The 25,998-nt window shown below is 52.6% G+C and overlaps 2 protein-coding genes across 2 annotated transcripts; one reads left to right on the top strand and one right to left on the bottom strand.

Moving 5' to 3' along the window:
• Positions 1-1,682: 1,682 nt before the first annotated feature.
• LOC116956461 (NADH-cytochrome b5 reductase 3-like) lies at positions 1,683-19,457 on the top strand. The gene is made up of 9 exons (XM_076054337.1): positions 1,683-1,951; positions 7,724-7,864; positions 11,347-11,419; positions 12,396-12,502; positions 13,178-13,301; positions 13,953-14,042; positions 14,942-15,027; positions 16,584-16,683; positions 17,581-19,457. Exons 1-9 carry the CDS (start codon positions 1,937-1,939, stop codon positions 17,751-17,753), a joined length of 909 nt encoding a protein of 302 aa, XP_075910452.1. The 5' UTR covers positions 1,683-1,936; the 3' UTR covers positions 17,754-19,457.
• MCEE (methylmalonyl-CoA epimerase) lies at positions 11,979-25,997 on the bottom strand. Its single transcript, XM_032978134.2, has 5 exons — positions 25,793-25,997; positions 23,851-23,968; positions 21,254-21,365; positions 13,953-20,263; positions 11,979-13,301 (listed from the first exon to the last, which is right to left on the bottom strand). Exons 1-4 carry the CDS (start codon positions 25,951-25,953, stop codon positions 20,061-20,063), a joined length of 594 nt encoding a protein of 197 aa, XP_032834025.1. The 5' UTR covers positions 25,954-25,997; the 3' UTR covers positions 11,979-13,301; positions 13,953-20,060.
• Position 25,998: the final 1 nt, after the last annotated feature.

Raw genomic sequence — 25,998 nt, 5'->3', positions numbered from 1 at the left:
TAAGTGACAATTAAACAAGATGGGATTATTTTTCTAGTCATGTTACTTATGAGTTGTTTCATTTATTGTACGGTATTTATTACAGTATCACATGCAAATGTACAATATTTCTTATTAACGAGTTGAACAACGCTGCCCTTTGTTGTTGTTGAACCCCTAACACATAACACTGACCCTATGTGCACTTAAATCCAGTACGTTATTGTGTTCCGACTTACGGACAGTCCGACTTGCGGACAGCCCGACTTACGAACGGATCTCATGAACTCAACCCGTTCGTAAGTCGAGGCGCGTTCGTGAACATGATTCATTAATGAACTCAATCCGTTCGTAAGTCGAGGCGCGTCCGTGAACGTGAATCATTCATGAACTCAACCCGTTCGTAAGTCGAGGCGCGTCCGTGAACGTGATTCATTCATGAACTCAACCCGTTCGTAAGTCGAGGCGCGTCCGTGAACGTGATTCATTCATGAACTCAACCCGTTCGTAAGTCGAGGCGCGTCCGTGAACGTGATTCATTCATGAACTCAACCCGTTCGTATTCACCAATAGGCGGCGCTTCCGTAGCTAATTAACATTTTAGGCCACCCCTTCCAACGCGTTTGATTGGCTGAGCTTGACGAATGGGCGCGCCTTAATGCAGTGTGAGACACTGGTCCATTGCGAGACGCTCTAAGGGCAGCACATTAATAAATCACTCGGCGTATACAACAACAGGTAGTCTCTGGACGTAATGACACGTAAAGAATATCTCTCACGTAACGTTATTCATTCGGCTGCGTCGGGTGGCGGAGGGCACATGCCACACACACACGCATTGTTTTACTGAACCCCAACATGTGTAAGAGTTCAACTTTGCCAGGTAAGGGCCCCCACTGAGCCATGCAAGGTTTTATTTTTTCCAGAAGCGACCTGGCCATCAACAAATGACAGCACAACAACGTGGCTTATCATCGCCGTCATCACCCCCACCCCGGTCGCCTTTGTCTCCCCAGTGGCGATGTTTACACACCGCTCACGTCCACCGACCCCACCAGTGACGATTATCTGAACCAATCCTGGGCCTCCCCCTAGGTCGACTCAGCCTCAAATGAGTACCTGGTGCGGTGTGTAGTAAACATCGTCACTGGGAGACAAAGGCGGCCGGGATGGGGGGGGGTGTTGACCATCCCACCCCTTCGCTTCCGTAGCGTTGCTCGCTAACAGCACTTGCCCCCGACCAACAGCATTGTTCAAGGCTACACGGTGGGGGGGGGGACATTTGGGACCGTCCATAAATGACGTCACGCATCTGGGGGGGGGGGGGGGGTCAGACATTTGTGACGATGCGTGACGAGGGGGGGGGGGTGAGAAATGTGACGTCACGTAAAAATGCGCAGCTTAAATATAGAATTGTTATAACACTAATTGTAATAACAACACTAATTGTTATAACAAAACTCCTACATCAAGAGTGCAGCGCCACATTAACAACGCACTATAATGACAATAGTTTAAAGCGATTTGAAGCATGTTTTATTTTCAAAATGGAAATGTTTTTTTTGGGGGGGGGAGCTTTGTGACGTCATATTTGAATGGGGGGGGGTCTGACTTTGTGTGACGCCGTGTGACGAAGGGGGGGGTCAAAAATCACGTGACGTCATTTATGGACGGCCCCTTTTGTCTTTGCAACTTTGTCGGTGCCCCCAGGGCGCTTTGCGTCTTCGTTTCTTTCCCACCGAGCCACCCACCCACTCACCACCATCACTACCACACCACCACCATCATCACCACCACTACCATCACCACCACGCTACCACCACCACCACTACCATCACCACCACTACCATCACCACCACTACCATCACCATCACAAGTCGCTGGCTTGGGTTCGTGCGCCCACTCCACTTATCGGCATCTCCATTAGCGCAAGTTCGGAGTTGGGAGGCTCGCAGCGATGGTGCTGGCTCTGGTGAGTAAGCGAGTGGTGAGCATCCACCACTCGCAACACACCAACACCACACCGACACCACACACACCAACACCACACCACCAACACCACACCACACACACACCACATCCACACACCACACCCACACCACACACACCAACACCAAACACACCAACATCATACCCACACTACACACACCAAAACCACACACACCCACACCACACACACCAACACCACACACACACCAACACCACACACACCAACACCACACACCAACACCACACACACACCACCCCACCAACACCACACACACCCACACCACACACACCAACACCACACCAACACCACACACACCAACACCACACCCACACCAACACCACACCCACACCAACACCACACCCACACCACACACCAACACCACACACACACCAACACCACACCAACACCACACACACCAACACCACACCAACACCACACCCACACCACCAAAACCACACACACACCACACACACCAACACCACACACACACCAACACCACACACACACCAACACCACACACACAACACCACACCACACACACCATCACCACACACACCACCAACACCACACTCACACCACACACACCAACACCACACACACACCACACACACCAACACCACACACACACCACACACACCAACACCACACACACCAACACCACACACACACCACACACACCAACACCACACACACCACACACACACCACACACACCAACACCACACCAACACCACACACACCAACATCATACCCACACTACACACACCAAAACCACACACACCCACACCACACACACCAACACCACACAAACACCACACAAACACCAACACCACACACACCAACACCACACACACCAACACCACACACCAACACCACACACACACCACCCCACCAACACCACACACACCACACACACCAACACCACACCAACACCACACACACCAACACCACACCAACACCACACCCACACCACATACCAACACCACACACCACCCACACCACACACACCAACACCACACTCACACCACACACACCAACACCACACACACACACCACACACACACCAACACCACACACACACCAACACCACACCAACACCACACACACCAACACCACACCAACACCACACCACACACACCAACACCACACACACACCAACACCACACACACCAACACCACACACACAACACCAACACCACACACCCAACACCACACCCACACACCACACACACCAACACCACACACCACCAACACCACACACACACCACACACCAACACCACACCCACACCACACACACCAACACCACACACACACCAACACCACACCCAAACCGACACCACACACACACCACACACACCAACACGCGTCGCATGATAGCAGCGTTGGGTGTAGCCCGCGCGGTGTGTTACAAACTCCCTTGCTCTGCGTTGTTGTGGAGTTTGTCTTTGTGGGTGTGTGTCTTTGTGTGTGTGTCTTTGTGTGTGTGTCTTTGTGTGTGTGTGTCTTTGTGTGTTTGTATCTGTGTATGTCTGTGTGTCTGTGTGTGTGTGTATATGTGTGTGTTTGGGTGTGTATGCGTGTCTTCATGTGTCTGTGTGTGTGTCTGTCTTTGTGGGGAGCGATAGTGTAGCGGTTAGCGCGCTGCGCTGTGAACCTGGCGACCCGGGTTCGATTCCCGCTCACGGCCAACACCAGTGACGATTATCTGAACCGGTCCCGGGCCTCCCCTAGGTCGACTCAGCCTCAAATGAGTACCTGGTGTGGTGTGTAAACATCGCCACTGGAGAGACAAAGGCGGTCGGGCGTGGTGCTGGCCACCCACCCCCTCGTGTACCGTTTCGGCCTTCATAGGTGCTCGCTAACAGCACTTGCCCCTACAGTATGTTAAGGCTATATGGGGGATCTTTGTGTCTGTGTGCCGCGGGCGTTCGACACTTCACGTGGCCTCAAGGTGCACACGTAGACACACACGTAGATACAGATAGAGACGTAGACACACACACGTAGACACAGACATACGTAGACACAGACACACGTAGACACAGACACATGTAGACACACACATAGACACACACACAGACAAAAACCGCCATTCGACACTAAGTGGCGGTGACGTCACCACGACGCTTGTGCCAGGCTAGGTGCACCTTGAGGCCACGTGAAGTGTCGAACGCTCGCTGGCAGGAGGTCACGGGGCAGACCCAAGTGCCACGGGTCGACTGACTGAGATGACTGGCTGATGCACCACCTGTGCCCACTACTGTGCCAACCTGCTGTGTTTTAGCCACCCGGCGCTCCGCTCGTTGTTGTAAGCGTCGCTCCTCCAACTGCCCAGTAGCGTCCTTCACGAGCCTCCTCCACAGAGCCCGATCTTGACACCGCTGGTACTAGTCATCGACAAGTCCACTCAGCTCCACATCCTCCTGTACCACATAACTCCATCTCTTCTCTAGCCCGTGAGCATGCCTTGCCTGCCGGAGGAGCTCACCGATGGAACCTTGCCCACATCTTTCAAGGATTTGTGAGCTCCTCACACAATCCAGCCTGGTTAGGCAGGCTAGCCTAAATGTTTCTAACCGGCGAAGATGTTCCATTAGGGGAACATCTTTCGCAAGATTGTTAAACTGGAGCCGGTCATAAGCACACTGCCCAGGTATGGGAAACTCTCCACAACTGCCCCATCACCGATTGGGAGTTGTGAAGTGTCCGATGGTACAAAATACCCAGGCAGGTGCTTAGTTTTGGTGGCGGTTGTTGTGTGTGGGCTGATGGTAAGGCCCCATCTCCTCCTCTGAATGAGCAGCTATTACCAAATCATCGGCATACATAACGTGGTTGAGCAATAGGGAGCCATCCCTTGACCGCACCCGGGCATCGATCAGCCTCCTATTATATCTGTACCAAATGGAGATTCCCCCGGTACAGCTATTGAAGGCTTCACGAACTACATGGTAAAAATAGATGTTAAATAATGTGGGAGCCAGAGGACATCCCTATCGCACCCCAAGGTGTACAGAGAATGGCTCTGACTCCCGGCCACGTAGTTTTACCCGGGCCCGCTCACCATCATGAAGATCCTTAATGATCGTGAGCAGGGGGTCAGGGACTCCAAAAGCACGAAGAACAACCCAGAGCCCAGGCCTACTGATAGTATCATAGGCCTTGACCAGGTCAATAAAGCAGAGATGTAGGTCTTGCTGGAATTCCCTACACCTCTGCTGTAGCAGGACCGCCCTTTCCTGAAACCGCATTGGGGCTCCGCAAGCCTCTCCTCAGCGAGCCTGGCAAGGCGATGTTGAATAATCCTTGCCAGAACCTTTCCCGGCACACTGAGGAGTGAGATGCCCCTGTAGTTACAGCCTGTGCGGTCCCCCTTCTTAAAGGGGGGGACCACCAGGGCATCCTTCCAATCCTGCGGAACCTGTCCAGTGGTCCAGACTGTTGTTATGATGTCATATAGGGCAGTCTGTGCACAATCGCCACCCTCCTTCAGCATTTCGCTTAGGAGATCATATCTGCCTGCTGCCTTTCCTGGTCTCAGACTCCGGATCGCCTTCAGTACTTCCTCAACAGATGGCACCTCAGCCAGCCACTCACAGGGGGTGACTCCCTCCAATATTTGAGGCACCGCAGCCTCAGCAGGGTCATACACACAGACACACACAAAGATCCCCCGTATAGCTTTAACAGACTGTAGGGGCAAGTGCTGTTAGCGAGCAGCATCAGCAGACCCAGCAGGTGCCACGGGGTCGACCGACCGACCTGTGCCCCCACACACACTCACAAACCCCACACACACCTGCCAATGACATTAGTAACGTAACGTTACCAAAACAAATTTGGACAAATAATAATTTAATCCCCAAATGCCAAATGGTTATTGAGCGTTGGCTGCGTTCTCTCGACCAATCGGAGGGCGCCTCTCGCGCGTGGCGCCACCTCGGCGGCCAATGGGAGCGCGGCTCTCTCGTCGAGCCCCCCCCCCCCCACGGGTCCGTCAACCGTGGGTGGGGGTGCTTTGCTCCATCCACTGCTGGATGGGGCAGTCTCGGGGTGGGTGGGGTTCGCTTGGCCATACTTCACCACGCTGGGCCGTGCGGTGATTGGAGGAGGCGCGGTGGGGGAGGGGCAGGACTGACACCGCCCCGCCCCCCCCCCATGCTGGACGTCTGTGCAAAAAACAAAGAGCTTCATAGCTCATCGGATTCCTCCTGCAGTCGAATGACAAGATTCTGATTCGTCACTCGCCACTGATGTTGTTAAGCCATGGCTCGCGATCAAACTCTGATGAACCGTGTTCGCATAGGGCACCATGGTGACCATGAGATGTTAACTACCTTGCCTGGTATACAGGAGGTCGTGAGTTCGATCCCGACCCTGACAACGCCTGCTGCTGCTGTATATTTGGAGTTTGCGTGTCTCTCTCATCATCATCACGGTGGCTATGAGCTGTTAACTACCTCGCCTGTTATACAGGTCGTGGGTTCGATCCCGACCCTGACAACGCCTGCTGCTGCTGTATATTAGGAGTTTGTGTGTCTCTCTCTCTCTCTCCGCGTGGTCACTGCGTGGATTTGTCTCCGGGTCCTCCTCCGGTTTTCCCCTCCACATTTAGAAACACGCTTTCAGAGTACAGTATTTGCCTGCTTGCTGTACATTCCCACGTGATGGTGATGAGCCGCTTTGCTGAGCTGTCGTTTGTGGCCGGGTCGCTTCGGAACAAGAGCAATATAGCTCAGTAGGTAGGGCCTTACCTGGTCAAATAACACAAGTCTCAATGTGCAGTGGCGCTAACCACTGCGCCACCGCTCCAACCCATTGCTGATGGTGACACTGCAACAATATATTAATTTCTAACGCGATACCACACACACAGGCTTATTGAGTTGAACACGTAGGCTTTCGCGATCAATATCGTCCATAATAGAGGTTTTTTTGGGGTGAGATCGCGTAAATGTGTGTTGTTAAATCCGCCACCACCCGACCCAGCCAACTAGTAAGGGTTGTCACGTAAACAGAACGTGGCCAATTCGTCACTAGTACAGCACTAACCGGTGTGTTGGAGAGCCAAGCCACAACATTTACGATCTGAGCACGACGTTTCGCCAGTAATTATACAGGCTTATTTATTTAAAAATATATATATACCGTATATATCTACTATAGTATGCGGATGAGCTGTCAAGCTACGTACATTATTGCTCTGTTGTGCAGGGCGGGTTAGCAAAGTGTGACCGAATCAATTCGTAAAATCGGGCAGAGCTTAAGTGTGCGACCCTCTTGTGTGTGTTGGAGAACGTGCGCATGCGGAAGTTGATATTGCAGAACTAGCTTGGATCACGTTTTGGGCAGTAACCCCTTTGGTAAAGTTCCGAATAAAAACATCATTCCACTAAAATGTCACTCGCAATGGATCGGAGTTATCACGACAAAGTTATGGACTTTGACTGGCAGATATTTTGCTGATTGATAAAGAGGTTTTTTTTCTTGGGTTAGATCGCTTAAAATGTGTCGTTAAACCCGCCACCTACCCGACACAGCCAATTAGTAAGGGGTTGTCGCGTAAACTAAACGTGCCACTTTGTTACTAGTTCAGCACTCACCGGTGTGAGAGTAAACCCACTACAGCATTTCCAATTCGAGCACAGCGACTCATTCGCCGGACAATTCAAACGAACCAGCCTCGTCAGGCGACAGCCTGAATTGTGAATTAATCCTCCTCCCGCTTGTGCTCCCTCTCCCGCCACCCTGCAGGTGCTCACCGTGATCCTGGGTGGCCTGGCGTTTGTGATATTCATGCTCAGGGGGTTATTCTCCGGAGGCTCGGCCAGCAAAGACCCCATCACTCTCAAGGATCCCAGCATCAAGTACCCGCTGCGTTTGGTCGACAAGGAGGTATTACGGTGGGGGGGGGGGGGCGCCGGGTTCGATCCCCGACTGTGGCGGTGGGGTGGGTTGGGGTGACCGTCGCTCTTTTACCCCTTGCCGGGCCGACGTCTTCCCCTATGATTGTGTCCCGTCAAGCGAGGCCGAACATACGCGGGCGGGGGGAGATGGACAACAATACAAACGAGGACAAATTATCCATAATAGATGGGGTTTTTTTTGGGTTAGATCGCGTAAATGTGTCGCTAAAACCCGCCACCACCCGACGCAGCCAACTTGTAAGGGTTGTTACGTTTACAGAACGTGGCCTATTCTTCCCTAGTACAGCACACCGGTGTGTCGGACAGCCAAGCCATAACATTTACAATGTGAGTACGACGTTTCGCCAGTAATTACAACCAGCTTCATCAGGCGACAGACAAAAACATTTATGGATATTGGTCTCGAAAGCCTTCGTGTTAAACTGAGGACAAACGGGATTGCCGGTGTCGACGAGACAGGAGTTGAGTGCGTGCAAAACAGGACGGGCACAAAAAGTCGACAGAATTAGACGGTGCCGGTGCAAGTGTCGCAGGCGGTGCCAATGGGGCACGGATCTGCAGACGAGACAGTACTGGGTCCGTTAAAGCAAACGAGGAAGAGAAAGGTCATCCGAAACGACATTCCTTTGTCTTCAGAAGTATTTCATTAGTGCTACGGCAGCCTAACAGGTTAGCGGTCAGGACAAAATGCGATTGCATGTTTGCAAGTAAGTTCTTAGTGCACGCTTTCCTTCACCCAGTTTTAGCGCAATTGTCCAATAGCGCAATCTTCCAATTGCGCTATTGCGAGTCCCTGACGGCGACACAACTTCGCACTGAGGTTTCATTCGCATAGGATCGTCCGCGCGAGCATTCACTGTGACCCTCGCCGCCACAGGCGGGGTTCGTGCGTTCACGCTCTCAGACTTAGTTGGGAAGCGTGGAAGAAAAATGACTCCTCGGGCCGAATGGCGACCCTGAATCGCAACGGTTCCGTCAAATCGCGAGTTGTCACCTGCAACAGTTTATACGAACGTACAGATCATCGATTATCCGGCACTGCGCGATTATCCGGGCTAATTCCAACGTTATCCGGCGGTCCTGGGCCGATTCGGAGAAAGCGGCAAAATCGCTCCAAAGGCTGTAACCAGTCCGGCAATTGGCACGGTGTAGCACGTGACAAAAAATTTTTTTTAGCTACGCTTGATTTCAGTGTCAAATATTATATGCGCTACATTATACACTACATACAACTTAAACAATGAAAATAACGCACGTGTATATATAGATCACCCCATGATGCAGAGTCTTCGAGGTTGGAGTGTTCAGTACGGAACCCTAAATACGGTACATTTTTAACGTAGGATATTTATTTTTGTCCGTTTGTATGTTTATTTGTGCAAATTTAACATCGTAAACAAATTTATTTTAAATCGTGATGATTAGTGATTATCCGGCGTTTTTGAAAATCCGGCGCCACCCCCTCCGAAGCCGCCGTATAATTATCGATGATCTGCTGTATCGGTGTTTTTTATCGGATTATTTGTTCCTCTTACTCGGTCTCCTGCTCAGAAAAAGCAGTCGGGGGCAAAGGTCATCTCTGTCGGGAGGCCCTGAACTGGTGGTACAAGTTACACGCGTGTGTGTGCGTGCGTGCGTGCAAGCGCGTGTGCACGTGGCCCTCTTGTCAATCCATTCGCCGAATGAAGGCCTCCGCTTCATTCCAGGTGGCCCAGAACGCGCCCGCCCGATCTCGTTAGACCCCCCTGCAGGCGAAAACAAGGATTGAGCCGGGAATGGCGCTTGGAATCTTGGGACGGGCCACCGCCCTGCACGACATTAAGTCGTTGCGGGGCTGCCCCTGGGGTGCCAAGGGGCAACGCAACAAAGGCCAATTGTGTATTTCTGCAACAGCGCTTCTGCGCTTTGCTGCTTCACGGAGCCCCGTACTCTCACAGTTTGGTGAAGTATGGTCGTGTAAACCCACACGGCCCTACCCCTATGCCCAGGGGAGACCCCTCATCCAGCATGATTGTGGAAGATTGTCGCACTTCACATGCAGCAGGTCACCGACTAGCACCTCCGATTGGCACGGTCGGCTACGTACGGTGCGTAAGAAGTTCAACGTACGTACGTAGGTGCCATTGACACAGCCACTGTGAAGCTCCTGAGAGAGAGAGACACCGAGGCCCAGAGTTTAAATCCAGGAACTGATCGGTACTGGCCGACCGGCTCCGACATGGCCATTATGAACGTCCCGAGAGAGACACCCACAACTAGGGCTTGAACCCAGGAAACTCCGCGGTATGGCGTGTTGCCACGTGTTACTGTCAATTTAAATAGCTGCGTCGTTGGGGCATCGCCAACTGCTGGTATGGATTTCGTTTTTTTTTTCTAAATCAGAGTCCAGTGAACCCTTTGGTGTGAGCGTGTTCGCGTTCTCAACGCACGTGGGTTCAAGGTCCGGTGTTTGTCCGTGTCCCGAGCGCCGGTTGTTTCTGAATGCCTCTCGCTCTCTCTGGAGTTTCGCAATGGCCAGGTCAGGCGTGCCTGTGACCTACGCGTATGATGTCATACGTGGGAATCTAAGCAAGGGTTGCAGGCCCATGGGGGAGGGTTGAGGCGGTTGCAGGCCCATGGGGGGGGGGGGGGACATGTGACAGGCAGCAGTTGGCAGTGCAGCAACATCCGTTGTTGAACTTCACTTCTGTGCTCCGAGGCTTTTGTCGAGTGAAATTCGGAACGTTTAAGGGAAACGTTCTGACCATCAAACGAAAACGGTCACCGCATCGCGCCCTTTCGGATGCGCTGCTTCTGCGGCCGTCTGGAACGCTCTTCTGATATAAAATCATCGTCGAGATTGACAAAACTAATTTCTTTAGAACTGCTTTTTGTGTTTCGTTTGGTCGGCCTTGCCACACACCTCCGATTAGTACGGTTGGCTACGTACGGTGAGAAAGAATATCGTAATGGGACCTTCCAACACTGCTTGAGACTCGGCTCTAAAGACCAATCGGTGTCAAAAGACAATGCATCATAAACTAGCAGAGCATGTTTTTTTTGTTTGCATGTTCACCGCAAGTATATGTGGTCAATGCAGACATGATTCCCTGCAAAAGGTTCCTTTTCGGTGTTTTAACATCTTAACACAGCTGTTTTATTGCCAGAAAGGGTAAAACCTATTTTTATATGGTGAGAAAGCAGTTCAACATATGTACATAATCGACGAGAAACCCATCCAGACAGAAAGTTCTAAAGAAATTAGTTTTCACGTAACGGTGTGTTATGTCAATAGTCCCGTGAGCAGGTGTGGTTGCATCAGTCCAATGCGCCGGGAACGCAGCAGCTCCACGCTTAGCCGGGCGGCTTCTCGTGCCGGCTCGGCTGCCCGTGGTGCCGCTGCCGTGTCGGCTCCCGGTGACGGCTGTTCTACCCCCCCCCCCCCACTCTCTCCGTTTGCCCACTCGGCAGATCATCAGCCACGACACGAGGAAGTTCCGCTTCGCGCTTCCGTCTCCGCAGCATGTGCTGGGACTGCCCGTGGGTGAGTCCCTGTCGCTGCAAGGATGGGATACAACCATCGTCGTCGTCGTCGTCGTCCATGGTCTATGCACTGCTAGATGACGGCCTTGCCCCGAGCCGCCGCTCGCGGAGCTCCGTCCAGTGCCTGCGCGGCAGCTGGTGACGTCGCTCGGTCTCCGCGGTGGGCGTCCCCTTGAGTGTCGAGGGCACCACGGTGGCTAGGAGATGTTAACTCCCTCGCCTGGTATGCAGGAGGTCGTGGGTTTTTCGATCTGGACTCTGACGACGCCTGCTGCTGGTTTTCTGTCATTATTGGCCAAGTAAATACCCCCCGCGCCTTCAAGGCTGATGCGCTCCGTTAAAGGAGCAGCGTGTTTTTCGTGTCCATTCCAAGAGAGTGAATTTCACGTTCATGATATGAGACTTGAGCTCCAGGGGAGATCAGCTTTTGGGATGAACGTATTGATTGAGATCTGCCTCTCGGGAGATTGGGTTTTGGGTTCAGAGTCTTGAAACACAACTCCAGGAGACCAGGTTACAGGATCTTGATTGAGACCCAAACAATTGAGACTCAAACGTAGTAAATTATATATTTTATATCTATGGGGGACACTTTCTTCCAGTATCAAGATGAAGACAACAAAAGAATAGGCTTAAGCCTTTCCAGCAAGAACACGGATATTATAAGATGTTGAAATACCAAATACTGCAAGGCATCAAGCCTGCATTAACCACAAGCACTTGTGGTAAAAATGCAACAACAACAAAATTTTCACCGATAAGGCACGCGTTGTTCTTGAAACTGATTGGCCTACACCAGAGACAGCCTCCTTGATGGCCTTGTCTCACCGCCGGCGTTACATCGGAGAAACGCCAAAAGGCAAAAAACAGCACAAGGACAATGCAAATATTAAAGCATCAATAGCTCGGGACCGAGCGGTAAGTTATGATAGCCTATTAAAGTGGTGTGCGCGTTTGTGTGTCATTGGGGCTGCCAGGTCAGCACGTGTACCTGACGACCAAGGTGGACGGGAACCTGGTGATCCGGCCCTACACGCCGGTGTCACGCGACGAGGATAAGGGCTACGTGGACCTCGTGGTGAAGGTGAGACGGTCCCGTCATCCCGGTCGCACGTCACCCCGGTCGCACGTCACCCCGGTCGCACGTCACCCCGGTGTCATGTCACCCCGGTGTCATGTCACCCCGGTCGCACGTCGCCCAAGTCGCACGTCACCCCGATCGCACGCCACCCCAGTCGAACACCACTCCGGTCGCTCGTCACCGCCGCCACGTCACCCCGGCGGTGCTAGTTTAGTCAAGTTGTAGTCTGTGCGTGATGTCATTTTCTCAGTCGTATGTACTGTACGTCGAACTTCTTTCGCACCGTACGTAGCCAACCGTGCTAATCGGAGGTGCGGGGCAAAGACAACAAACTAAACGCAAAAAGCAGTTCCAAAGAAATGATTTTGTCAATCGAGATGACGACTGAAAAGTTCTATAGCTCCAGTGGCTTCCTAACATCGAAAGCAAGAGCGTTGCAGACGGCCACAGAAGCGCGCGATGCGGCGACCACCGTCTTCATTCGATGGCCAGCCGACAGCCGCTGCTACGAGGATGACCGGAGTATTGCGTGACACGCGTGTGTGTACGTGTGTACACGTGTGTGTACGTGTATACACGTGTGACGCGTGTGTATGGTGTACGTGTGTACGTGTGACGTGTGTGTGTACGTGTACACGTGTGTACGTGTGACGTGTGTGTGTACGTGTGCGAGCGCAGGTCTACTTCAAGGGCGTCCACCCGAAATTCCCAGAGGGCGGGAAGATGTCCCAGTACCTGGACCAGATGAACATTGGCGACGGCATCGACTTCCGCGGGCCCAACGGCCTCCTGGTCTACAAGGCTCCAGGCGAGAGGGGGACGCGGTGGCGGGTGACGCCGACGCGGGAATGGGGCGGGCTCCCGTGCAGTGGCATCGGCAGCGTGGTTGGCACGCCCGGGCTACCCCCCCCCCCCCCTCTTCGACCCACTGGCGCGGGTGCAGTCGCACCGCCTGCACACCTTGACGGCTACGCCACTGACTGAACCCGAGCAGAGACTTCAGTCCGTTGTGTCGAAGAGCTTCTTGAATGTACGCCGCTTGACTGTAGGGGAGGCTGAGTCGAGCAGCTCTGAGCCTCTTGAATTAACAATGGACCCTTTGGTAGTCTTAGTCTAGATCAGTGTTGTTAATTGCAAGGCCCCACGGGTGCCTTTAGTGCACCCCCCCCCCCCCCGGCCAACACACGAACAGTGAAAACACCCCCATCATCACCGTAGTCGCCGTGCCGCCGTCACGAACCCCAACAACGCTTCCAAACGCGTGACGGTCCTGACGCCCGACGGCGACGTATCGGCGCGCTCTGTCCCGCGCGTCGCACTGCGAGCGAGCGAGCGAGGATACTCTTCTCTCGTCGCTCGGCGGTAAACGCTCGGATCGACCGCGGATTTTGATCGCCAGCCGACTCTTCGGCTCGAGCCGCTGCCATTTCCCCCCCCCGCCCCCCCCCCCCACATTCAGGTGTCTTCGCCATCCGGCCCGACAAGAAGTCGGAGCCGCAGGAGCGCAAGGTGCGGCGGCTGGGCATGATCGCAGGGGGCACGGGTGAGCCCGCCGGTGCTGCCACGCGCTTTTACAGCGTCATTGAAACATTCGTTTCTTCAGAACTGCTGCTGCTGCTCGTGTTTAGTTTGCTTGCCTCCCCCCCCCCGCCGCTGCGCGCCTCCAGTCAGCGCGGTTGGCTATGTACGGGGCAAAAGAAGTTCAATATGCATGCATACATAGACTCGCACAGAGACCCACAGACTCACACAGAGACCCACAGGTTTGCACAGAGACTCACAAACTCACACAGAGACCCACAGACTCGCACAGAGACCCACAGGCTCGCACAGAGACCCACAGACTCACACAGAGACCCACAGACTCGCACAGAGACCCACAGACTCGCACAGAGACCCACAGACTCGCACAGAGACCCACAAACTCGCACAGAGACCCATAGACTCACATAAAACTATAGACTCACACAGAGACCCATAGACTCACACAGAGACCCTTAGACTCACACACAGAGACCCATAGACTCACACAGAGACCCACAGACTCACACGGAGACCCACAGACTCACACGGAGACCCACAGACTCACACGGAGACCCACAGACTCACACGGAGACCCATAGACTCACACGGAGACCCATAGACTCACACAGAGACCCACAGACTCACACAGAGACCCACAGACTCACACAGAGACCCATAGACTCATAAAGAGACCCACAGTTTATCCTTACCGCGCACCTCCGATGAGCGTGGTTGTGCGTACACTGTACGACGATGTCGTACCTCGCACGGTCCACGATAATCGTTTTTAGATGACGTCGGTCAGCGCTGTGCGTGCGTGCGCTTGCTAACAGCACTTGCCTCAACAGTGTGTTTAGGCTGTATGGGGGATCTTTGTATTTGTGGCCCAGCACTCCCCGTGTCCGGTATCGTGTTCAGGAATCACTCCGATGCTGCAGCTCATCCGGCAGATCGTGAACAATCCCGCAGACAAGACCACGTGCCACCTCATCTTTGCCAACCAGGTGGGTTCAAATGCCACAACACTCCTCGTCATACCACAACACTTCATGCCTCGCCACAACACACCGCTTCATCACACACCATGCCACAGGAGAACAAACCACAACATGCCACACTGTGCAATGCCGCAACACACCATGTCGCACCACAACACACCACTACCACAACACACCACCACAACACACCGCTACCACAACACACCACTAACACAACACACCGCTACCACAACACACCGCTACCACAACGCACCATGCCGCACCACAACACACCACTACCACAACACACCATGTCGCACCACAACACACCACTACCACAACACACCATGTCGCACCACAACACAGCACTACCACAACACACCACTACCACAACACACCACTACCACAACACACCGCTACCACAACACACCACTACCACAACACACCACTACCACAACACACCATGCCGCACCACAACACACCACTACCACAACACACCATGTCGCACCACAACACACCACTACCACAACACACCATGTCGCACCACAACACAGCACTACCACAACACACCACTACCACAACACACCGCTACCACAACACACCATGTCGCACCACAACACACCACTACCACAACACACCATGTCGCACCACAACACACCACTAACACAACACACCACTACCACAACACACTGCTACCACAACACACCGCTACCACAACAAACCATGCCACACCACAACACACCACTACCACAACACACCATGCCACACCACAACACACCACAACACACCACTACCACAACACACCATGTCGCACCACAACACACCATGTCGCACCACAACACACCACTAACACAACACACTGCTACCACAACACACCGCTACCACAACAAACCATGCCACACCACAACACACCACTACCACAACACACCATGCCACACCACAACACACCATGCCACACCACAACACACCATGTCGCACCACAACACACCACTAACACAACACACCACTACCACAACACACTGCTACCACAACACACCGCTACCACAACAAACCATGCCACACCACAACACACCACTACCACAACACACCATGCCACACCACAACACACCATGCCACACCACAACACACCACTACCACAACACACCATGTCGCACCACAACACACCACTACCACAACACACCATGTCGCACCACAACACACCAAACCGCACCACAACACACCGCTACCACAACACACCGCTACCACAACAAACCATGCCACACCACAACACACCACTACCACAACACACTGCTACCACAACACACCATGCCACACCACTACCACAACACACCACTACCACAACACACCGTCTGAATCGGTCCTGGGCCTCCCCTAGGCCGACTAAGGCTCAAACGAGTACCTGGTGCGGTGTGCAGTAAACATCGCCACTGGGGAGACAAAGGCAGCCGGGCGTGGAGCCGGCCACTCGCCCCCTCGTGTGCCGTGACGGCCCTCATAGGCGTGGCTACTCGCAAACAGCACTCGCCCCATCGGTCTGTCACAGGCTACACGGGGGATCTTTGTCTTTGTGTGGCCGCGTGCAGGAGGAGAAGGACATCTTGTTGCGCGCCGAGCTGGAGGAGGTCGCGGCTGAACATCCGCAGAAGTTCAAGCTGTGGTTCACACTCGACCGCGCACCACAGGGTACAGGCCACACCGCCAGCCACATGGCCACCCACCTGCCTACCTGCCCAAATACTTACCTCCTCACCTACCTACCTACCCATCCATCAGCCCGACTGCCTGCTTGCTAAACTACCTACCCACCCATAAGACCTATCGTTCCTGCACAACTACCCACCCATTCACCTACCTATCTACCCTTTTATCTGCCCACCGACCTCTCTACCTGACTATCTACTGCCTATCCTTGTGTTTGTCTACCCGCCCAGCTACCTGCCTGCCTTACCCACCTTTCCACCCACCCATGTGCCCTGTCTGTCTCCCCCCAACCCACCACGTCCTGGCTACCTCGTCGACGCCTCCGTGATCAGTCCCGCCGCTAGAGGGAGGCGACGAAGCACACAAAAAATCCCAACACCAAAGGCGGGTCTAAAGAAATGAGTTATGTCCCAGGTTGAAGACTCACTTAAATCTTGACTTATATTCTTTGGGTCTTTCGGTAAAGTCGCGTAGATGGGTTAAAAGAAAATAACAAAAAAATAACAACAACAAAAACTACGACGTTTCGATCGCAACACAAGCGATCGTCCTCCTGATGACGATCGCTTGTGTTGCGATCGAAACGTGCGGGTGTGTTGGGCTGATCGACGGCTAGGTAGGCGAGGGGGTTGGGGGGGTAGGTTTTTAGGCAGGTAAATGAGATATGTGGGTGGGCAGGTAGAAAGGCGCTGGTGGGCAGGTAGACCGCTCTTGTGTGGAACCGCGAGTTGGCCCCCACGGCCTTCGGTGGCAGGGGGGGGGGGGAGGAGGAGGCCTTGATCCGGCGGCAGATTGAACCACGGCTGACGACATGACCACGATAACGAGTCCGCGGCCGCGTTGTACCTCCGTGTCTTCCCCCCCCTCCCCCCCCGCCAGGCTGGGAGTTCGGCCAGGGCTTTGTGAACACGGCGATGGTGCGCGAGCACCTGCCCCCGCCCTCGGCCGACGTACTCGTGCTCATGTGCGGACCGCCGCCCATGCTGCAGTTCGCGTGCAACCCCGCGCTGGACGAGCTGGGGTACGCCGCCACGTCGCGGTTTGCCTACTGAGCTCGCGCGTGACGGGACGACGCCGGGCAGGGGGCGCTCGTCCGCCCGCTCGCTTGCTAAGTCGCTCACTCATCTACTCCCACAGTGAGATTGAGACTTGCTTGCTCGCTCACTCGCTCACAGACAGTCATTTCAGGCAACCCATTCTCCCTGACACACTCGCCCACTCGTACACTTACACACTCCCTCGCTAAGTCGCTCACTCATCTACTCCCACAGTGAGATTGAGACTTGCTTGCTCGCTCACTCGCTCACAGACAGTCATTTCAGGCAACCCATTCTCCCTGACACACTCGCCCACTCGTACACGTCTATTCACCCAACCGTCGCTCACTCACTTCCCACAGTGAGGTCGAGACTCGCTGGCACCCATTTGCTCACTCACCCTCATATACTTACACACCCACTCACTCAAAAACACTTACACACTCCCTCGGATACACTCACTTTCTCATACACTCACTCTCTCATACACTTACACACTTCCTCTCATACACGCACACACTCTCATACTCTCATACACTTACTCTCATACACTTACACTCACTCTCATACACTTACACATTCACCCACTCGTACACGTATTCACCCAACCATCCGCTCGCTTGGCACCCGTGTAACGGCTTGCAATGTTGACGGCGCTACAGAAATTGTCGTCATTATTCTTTGCTCTCAGACGCCGCTGCTGCGGTTTTTGTTTGCTTGCGTCGAGACCAGCGAAGCAGGGCTCACGGTGAGGCTAAGGGGCAGAGCGCTGCGATTTATGCCACTGAATGCAAAACCACGAGACCAAAAAGCTAACCTTAACGGAGGTTTCGGCTCCTCATCGCATCCGTCCATGTCTGGCCAAAGCGTCATTTGCAATAACCCCTAACCACAGCCCAACCCGAACCTCGGTACTGTTTGTACTGCCGCCTTTGCTAGATTTTTTTTCTGGATTGCGCTTAACTGGGTTAGAACTACATCTGGGAGGTGAGCAGTGACTGCGGTGAAGGGCGATACATCACTCGCAAGACATTGTGGTATATAGTGTGGGACTATGCGAGTCTGTGGGTCTCTGGGTTCTCTGTGCGAGTTGACCTCTAGGTCTTCTGTGCGAGTCGTATGAGCGTATGCAGGTCTCTGGGCGAGTCTGTGGGTTTTGTCTGTATGGATTTCTGTGGGTCTCTGCGTGGGTCTTAGTCTTTGGGCCAATGCAAGGCGGTGGTTCTGTGCGAGTCTGTTTGTGACTGGCGAATTGCAATCCATCACTCGTCATCGCTCACAAAAAATAGAGAACCCCATTCTGGCTAACCTCGGGCACCATCATTAATGGCTTTTCCAAACTCGCTCTACAGTTACAGGCCCAGCCTGGTGCTGTTTCAAACATGGCAAACAAAGGTGCCTATTTGTTCTCTCATCCTAACCTGGACCCAAACTCCTACCTCAAACCGTGAGCCACACTACTTAGATATATGTCGGCCTCCCAGTTCAGTTTGTACTGAAATCTACTCCCGAATTCCGTTTCTCTGCACGCGAATGATCCCAGGGAGACGTGGTCTTACGTTGGGGAAATGTGCAAACATTTAAAACGTGGAAGTGGCTCGTGGTACCTTGGAATGGAGTTTGATGGATTTTTCTCTTTTTTACACGATTTCCTTAATTTCTAATTAAACCAAGCCCCGTGCAGGATTAACTTAAATAAACGCTATACGTGCATTAAAAGTGAGGTATGTGTTTTTTTTATTATCGTAATTTGTGAAACGCTTAAAATGGTTAACAGATTTGCACTGTTCATTGAAATGTGGTGGCGTGTTGCTTCATTACGCAATATTTAACTGACAACAGATTTGTCCATTTGAACATGCCACTTGGGCAACGCCAGATTATCAGTGCCCACTGCTGTCTGTACACACTTAACGGCCTATGCTCCCCCCCCCACCGCACTTGCCCTTGTTCCAAGCGCTTATCTGGTATCGATGTACCCCCCTCGCAAGAGCTCGCCGTCCCAGTGTCACCTCCGATTACCACTGTTGGCTACGTACGGTGCGAAAGAAGTTCAACATACACACATACACACGTCCCCATGTCTAGTGTTGCCTGAGCATCTGCGGGTCGCTGTTCCCCCCCGTGTCGCGCTATTCCTGTCCCGTTTCCATGTGTCCTGCCGTGACCCCTGCCTCCTGGTGTATCCCTGCATCCTCCACGTCTCTACCCGTGTCCCAGCGTCTTCTCCCATGTCCTACTGCCTCTACCCGTGTCCCCACCGTCTCCCATCTCACCTCCGTGTCCCCGCCCTCTCCCGGGGGACCCCCGCCGTGTCCCCGGCTACGCTTGCTCAAGCTCCACGAGCACGCCGCTGCAGTCCTTGGGGTGCAGGAAGATAACGGGCTTGCCGTGCGCGCCCACGCGGGGCTCCGAGCCCAGGGGGCGAACCCCCATGGCACGCACCGCGCCCAGCGCCGCCGTCAGGTCGTCCACCTCCAGGCACACGTGGTGCAGACCCCCGCTGGAGTTTTTCGCCAGGAAGCCTGCAGCACCAGGAGAGAGAGAGAGAGAGAGAAAGCGGAGGAGCCCGGAACGGGAGAGCATAGACGGGACGGTTAACCCCCTTGCCCATGACGTACGCGTACGTCACCAGTGTACATTGGAAGTAAAAGGCCATGTTAAACTCAACTTTTGATCTTACCGGGTAAAGCTATTTTTCACAGATGTCCAGTAGGGGTGGGTCACAGAACGTTCCAACAATACATAAAAAACCACGGTAGGAGCGCAAAGTATCGGAAGCTAAGCAAATCACTAAAAAACATACAAAATAAAACTAAACTATTTTATTTTACCAGGTAAGACCCACTGAGCTATGTAGCTCTTTTTCAGAAGCGACCTGGCTATCACAAATGATCGCTCAACCAAGCGGCTTATCATCATCATCACTTGGAAAGTTACAGCGGCAGCCAAATTCTGGAATTGCATGCCGATTCTAAATGTGGAGGGAAAAACCGGAGGATTGGGAGAAAAAAATCCACACGACCACAGGGAGAATAAGCAAACACCGAATACACAGACGTCAGGGTCACGATCGAGCCCACGACCTCCTATATACCAGGCGAGGTAGTTAACATCTCACCACCATGCGGGAGGGCGCGTGGCACAGGTTGGCGCCAGCTACCACAGAGTGCGGTCAGTGTCGCTACGGTTCTCTGCGGCGAGTAACAATGTCTTTTAAAAAAAACAGCGGCGCTGCTACGCCTCTCTAAGTAAAATTACCGCCGAGTCGCTCACGCCCTCCGAGATACAGCGGTGAAACGGGGACACCCACCCTGCAACCTGCAGAATACACACGTTTCCAAAGGGCCAAAGGCTTAATAGAACGGTAGCGTCGGGCAGCCGATGAGAACAAATGTGGAACACGCGGGAGGCGCGGAGTATGCAAGATGTCCCGAGGCAGCCTTGAGGACGTAGAATAAGAATGTGGGACAACGCGAGATGCGGAGGGGGGTGGCGCCGCCACGGAGTGTCACCTGCGATGGGACTTTTATCTCCCAGCGGCTCCAGGAGTTCAATCTTGGTGTTGCCCAGGTCCACGAACACCGTGGAGACGCCGTGCTCCGGCAGCGGCACGACGCCACTCACCTGCGGGCGGTAATCGCGCGGCACTCGCCAAAACCGCGGCCGGAGGGCTGCACGCAGCAGGGAAAACAATCCGCGTCTTGGCCAACCCGCGGCAAAGCGGTCCTCGCTATAACGTGGCCGGCAGGTTTGAACCCGTGGCAAACCGCTGGCGAACGCACGGCACGGACCCCTTTATCCGCGAATTAAAAAAAAAAAAAACTCGCTCACCAACCACGGCCGATAAATTTTAACCACGGTAAACTACAGGCCATGGCAAGCAGCACTCACATACTGGGGCCAATAGATGTTAACACGGCAAACTGCTTTCGCCACAAAATACATTTGAAACAAGAACGTTTTCAATCGGTAGATATTATCTGCTATGACATATGTATGTACGTACAGTGAGGGAAAAAAAGTATTTGATCCCCTGCTGATTTTGTACCCCTCTGCAAAACATGACTTAGTACTTGGTGGCAAAACCCTTGTTGGCAATCGCAGAGGTCAGACGTTTCTTGTAGTTGGCCACCAGGTTTGCACACATCTCAGGAGGGATTTTGTCCCACTCCTCTTTGCAGATCTTCTGAAAGTCATTAAGGCTTCGAGGCTGACGTTTGGCAACTCTAACCTTAAGCTCGCTCCACAGATTTTCTATGGGATTAAGGTCTGGAGACTGGCTAGGCCACTCCAGGACCTTAATGTGCTTCTTCTTGAGCCACTCCTTTGTTGCCTTGGCCGTGTGTTTTGGGTCATTGTCATGCTGGAATACCCATCTACGACCCATTTTCAATGCCCTGGCTGAGGGAAGGAGGTTCTCACCCAAGATTTGACGGTACATGGCCCCGTCCATCGTCCCTTTGATGCGGTGAAGTTGTCCTGTCCCCTTAGCAGAAAAACACCCCCAAAGCATAATGTTTCCACCTCCATGTTTGATGGTGGGGATGGTGTTCTTGGGGTCATAGGCAGCATTCCTCCTCCTCCAAACACGGCGAGTTGAGTTGATGCCAAAGAGCTCCATTTTGGTCTCATCTGACCACAACACTTTCACCCAGTTGTCCTCTGAATCATTCAGATGTTCATTGGCAAACTTCAGACGGGCAAGTATATGTGCTTTCTTAAGCAGGGGGACCTTGCGGGCGCTGCAGGATTTCAGTCCTTCACGGCGTAGTGTTACCAATTGTTTTCTTGGTGACTATGGTCCCAGCTGCCTTGAGATCATTGACAAGATCCTCTCGTGTAGTTCTGGGCTGATTCCTCACCGTTCTCATGATCATTGCAACTCCACGAGGTGAGATCTTGCATGGAGCCCCAGGTCGAGGGAGATGGACAGTTCTTTTGTGTTTCTTCCATTTGCTAATAATCGCACCAACTGTTGTCACCTCACCAAGCTGCTTGGCAATGGTCTTGTAGCCCATTCCAGCCTTGTGTAGGTCTACAATCTTGTCCCTGACATCCTTGGAGAGCTCTTTGGTCTTGGCCATGGTGGAGAGTTTGGAATCTGATTGATTGATTGCTTCTGTGGACAGGTGTCTTTTATACAGGTAACAAGCTGAGATTAGGAGCACTCCCTTTAAGAGTGTGCTCCTAATCTCAGATCGTTACCTGTATAAAAGACACCTGGGAGCCTGAAATCTTTCTGATTGAGAGGCGGTCAAATACTTATTTCCCTCATTAAAATGCAAATCAATTTATAACATTTTTGACATGCGTTTTTCTGGATTTTGTTGTTGTTATTCTGTCTCTCACTGTTCAAATAAACCTACTATTAAAATTATAGACTGATCATTTCTTTGTCGGTGGGCAAACGTACAAAATCAGCAGGGGATCAAATACTTTTTTCCCTCACTGTATACATTTTAGCGGTATAAACCCGGCGACCTGAGTTTAATTCCCGCTAATGGCGAACACCAGGGACAAATATCTGAACCGGTCCTTGGCCTCCCCTAAGTCGACTTAGCCTCAAATGAGTACCTGGTGCGGTGTGTTAACATCGCCACTGGGGAGACAAAGGCGGTCTGGCATGGTGCTGGCCACCCACCGCCTCGTGTACCGTGCCAGCCTTCATAGGTGCTCGCTAACAGCACTTGCCCCAACAGTCTGGTATGGTGGAGGTCGTGGATTCGATCCCGACAGGGACGCCTGCTGCATATTTAGATCTCACCCCAAAAAAAACCTTTATTATGAATATTGGTCACGAAAGCCTACGTGTGAAAGTTTATATTTGGAGTCTGTGTGTCTTTCTTCCTCGTGGTCGTGTGGATTTCTCTCCTGGTCCTCCAGTTTTCACCCTCTGCATTTACTCAGCCCCACTTACGAGCACTCAGATTGGCCGAAATATTGGCGCCCCGGTTGCGCATGACGTAAACACGGTACCGTTAGTCAAAATGTTCACGGTAGCCCGGAATCCATGGGGTCCCTATGGGACGCAAAACGTTAACCACAAAACTGACGTCACTGTGAACCGAGGGACTGCTGTATCGTTTAAATCGGACCGAGACATCCTTGCCTGTGCGCCCAGCACGTCTCTGTAGAGCCGCGTAGCCGCCTCCAGGTTGGGCACGGCCACCGCCACGTGGTTGAGGCGTCCCAGGCCCCACAGCCGCTCCCCGACGGCTCCCGGGAGCCTGGGGAGCAACGGGGCCCGGCAACGCTGATGATTACCAGAAGAGGGAAGGAATCCCCGGCACTCGATCGTAAAAAAGAGCAACGTTAATACACAGGTTTTGATGAAACAAAGTAAGTTTTAACTTACGTGCCCGTGCTTAATTTGTGTTTTCGATGAGTGACCTAAAAAAATAAATCTGCCCACGTCTCGCTACCCACAGAAAGGGCATCTCGCACCCCCTGGGGGTGCATGCACCCCTGGTTAAGAACCACCACTGCTCTAGTGAGTGCCCAACTAACTACAAGGGAGTGTTAACACAATGATCACTCTTCTCCACGCTGTCAGCCACCACTGGTGGAGCAGTGGCCCGGAACACCAGCCGACACTGCTGATGAGCACCAAAGAGGGAGACTGCCCAACGATCCACTTTCACTGCCCAGCAATTGGGGTGGAGTAATTATTTAATAGCTGTTTTTTTAGAATCGACCTGGCCACAAATGATGGCTAGACGGGGTCGCTTATCATCACGTGGAAATGTCTAGCAGCAGACAAATACTCGAAACGCGTGATGTTGATTCTAAATGTGGAGTGAAAAACCGGAAGGGGACCCAGAGAAATATCCACGCAACCACAGGGAGAACATGCAAACTCCAAATATACAGATGTCAGGGTCGGGATCGACCCCACGAACTCCTGCATAGGTCAGTTGAACACGTAGTAAGCTTTCGCGAGCAATGTCCATAACAGGTTTTTTGGAGTTAGATTGTGTAAAAATATAAATGTATCGGTAATCCCGCCACCACCCGACACGGTCAATTTATTGAGGGTTTGTCAAGTAAACAAGGCGTGCCAATTCGCTACGAGCACAGCATACCCTTCTACGTGACTTTACCGAAATAAAATTTTGTTTTAAAGCTTTCTTGACTGCAGCGATTCATATTCTTGGTTCGTTCGGTAAAGTCCCGTTGAAGGGAAACAATCAAATAATAAAATCTCAACGTGACTTACCGAAAGAACCAGGAATATTTACCGAAAGAACCAAGAATATGAATCCCTGCAGTCACGAATTGCTTTAAAACGAAAAAAACTAGTTTTTTTATATTGTGAACCGTAACAAATCTCACTTTAATCTTGATTTGAAGCTTTCGTGACTGCATGAATCCATACTCTTTGGTTCTTTCGGTAAAGTCACGTAGTTAGAAAAATAATAAAATAAGACTACAAATTTATAGATCACGTTTCGATCGCCACGTGAGAAACCTTCTCACTCACACCTGAAGACGGTTGCTTGTGTGGCGATCGAAACGTCGTGATGTATTATTATTTTTCTACCTACGTGACTTTACCGAAAGAACCAAAGAGTATGTCTCACCCTTTAATGTTTTGCAAAACGCGTGCTAATTTGTCAGTAACTCCCGAGGTATATGTTATTTTAACACCGGTGGGCTAAAGTAGTGATCTATTTTGTCTTTTGTCAACGTGACACTTTTTTTTACTGATTGGCCGTGTCGGGTGGTGGAGGGTGTCGCGACACATTTATGAATAACGCGATCTCACCCAAAAACCTTCATTATTAATTGAATCATCTGCTCTGAGCCATTTGGTGGACATTCCACATTCCTATGGGCGGGTCCAAGGCAAACCACGGCACAACAATCACAAAGCGGTAGTAATTTTATCGGCCCTAAAAGAAGACTAAAACAAAGTACTGGGCAACCACCTAAAGTGAAGCCAACCTGAGGCCACGCACGCGCACAACACAGTGGTACAAACTCCACATTCCTATGGCCAGGACGCTTCACGCAGACGCCGCCGCCGCTGCCGCCGCCGCCACCACCCTCACCCGGTGTGTTGAGCGAGGCCCCGCCGTGCGGCCGTGCCGCCTGCTGCGAGGGGGCCGAGGCGACAGGCCGCGGAGCGCCTCGGGACCCCGAGAGCCGCCGTCGGCAGCCGCAGCCTCAGCAGCTGCGTCCTCAAGGTCGCCATTGCAATCGCTGACGTCATCGCGGATCGGTTCGATTACTTCCGACGACAGAATCGCCTCGCGCG

Source organism: Petromyzon marinus, chromosome 65 (genome assembly GCF_048934315.1).
Source record: "Petromyzon marinus isolate PM22_M1 ecotype Great Lakes invasive population chromosome 65, UKy_Petmar_22M1.pri1.0, whole genome shotgun sequence".
Taxonomy (NCBI): domain Eukaryota; kingdom Metazoa; phylum Chordata; class Hyperoartia; order Petromyzontiformes; family Petromyzontidae; genus Petromyzon; species Petromyzon marinus.
Note: the sequence above shows the minus strand (reverse complement) of the source record. Positions and strands in the feature narration are given on the sequence as shown.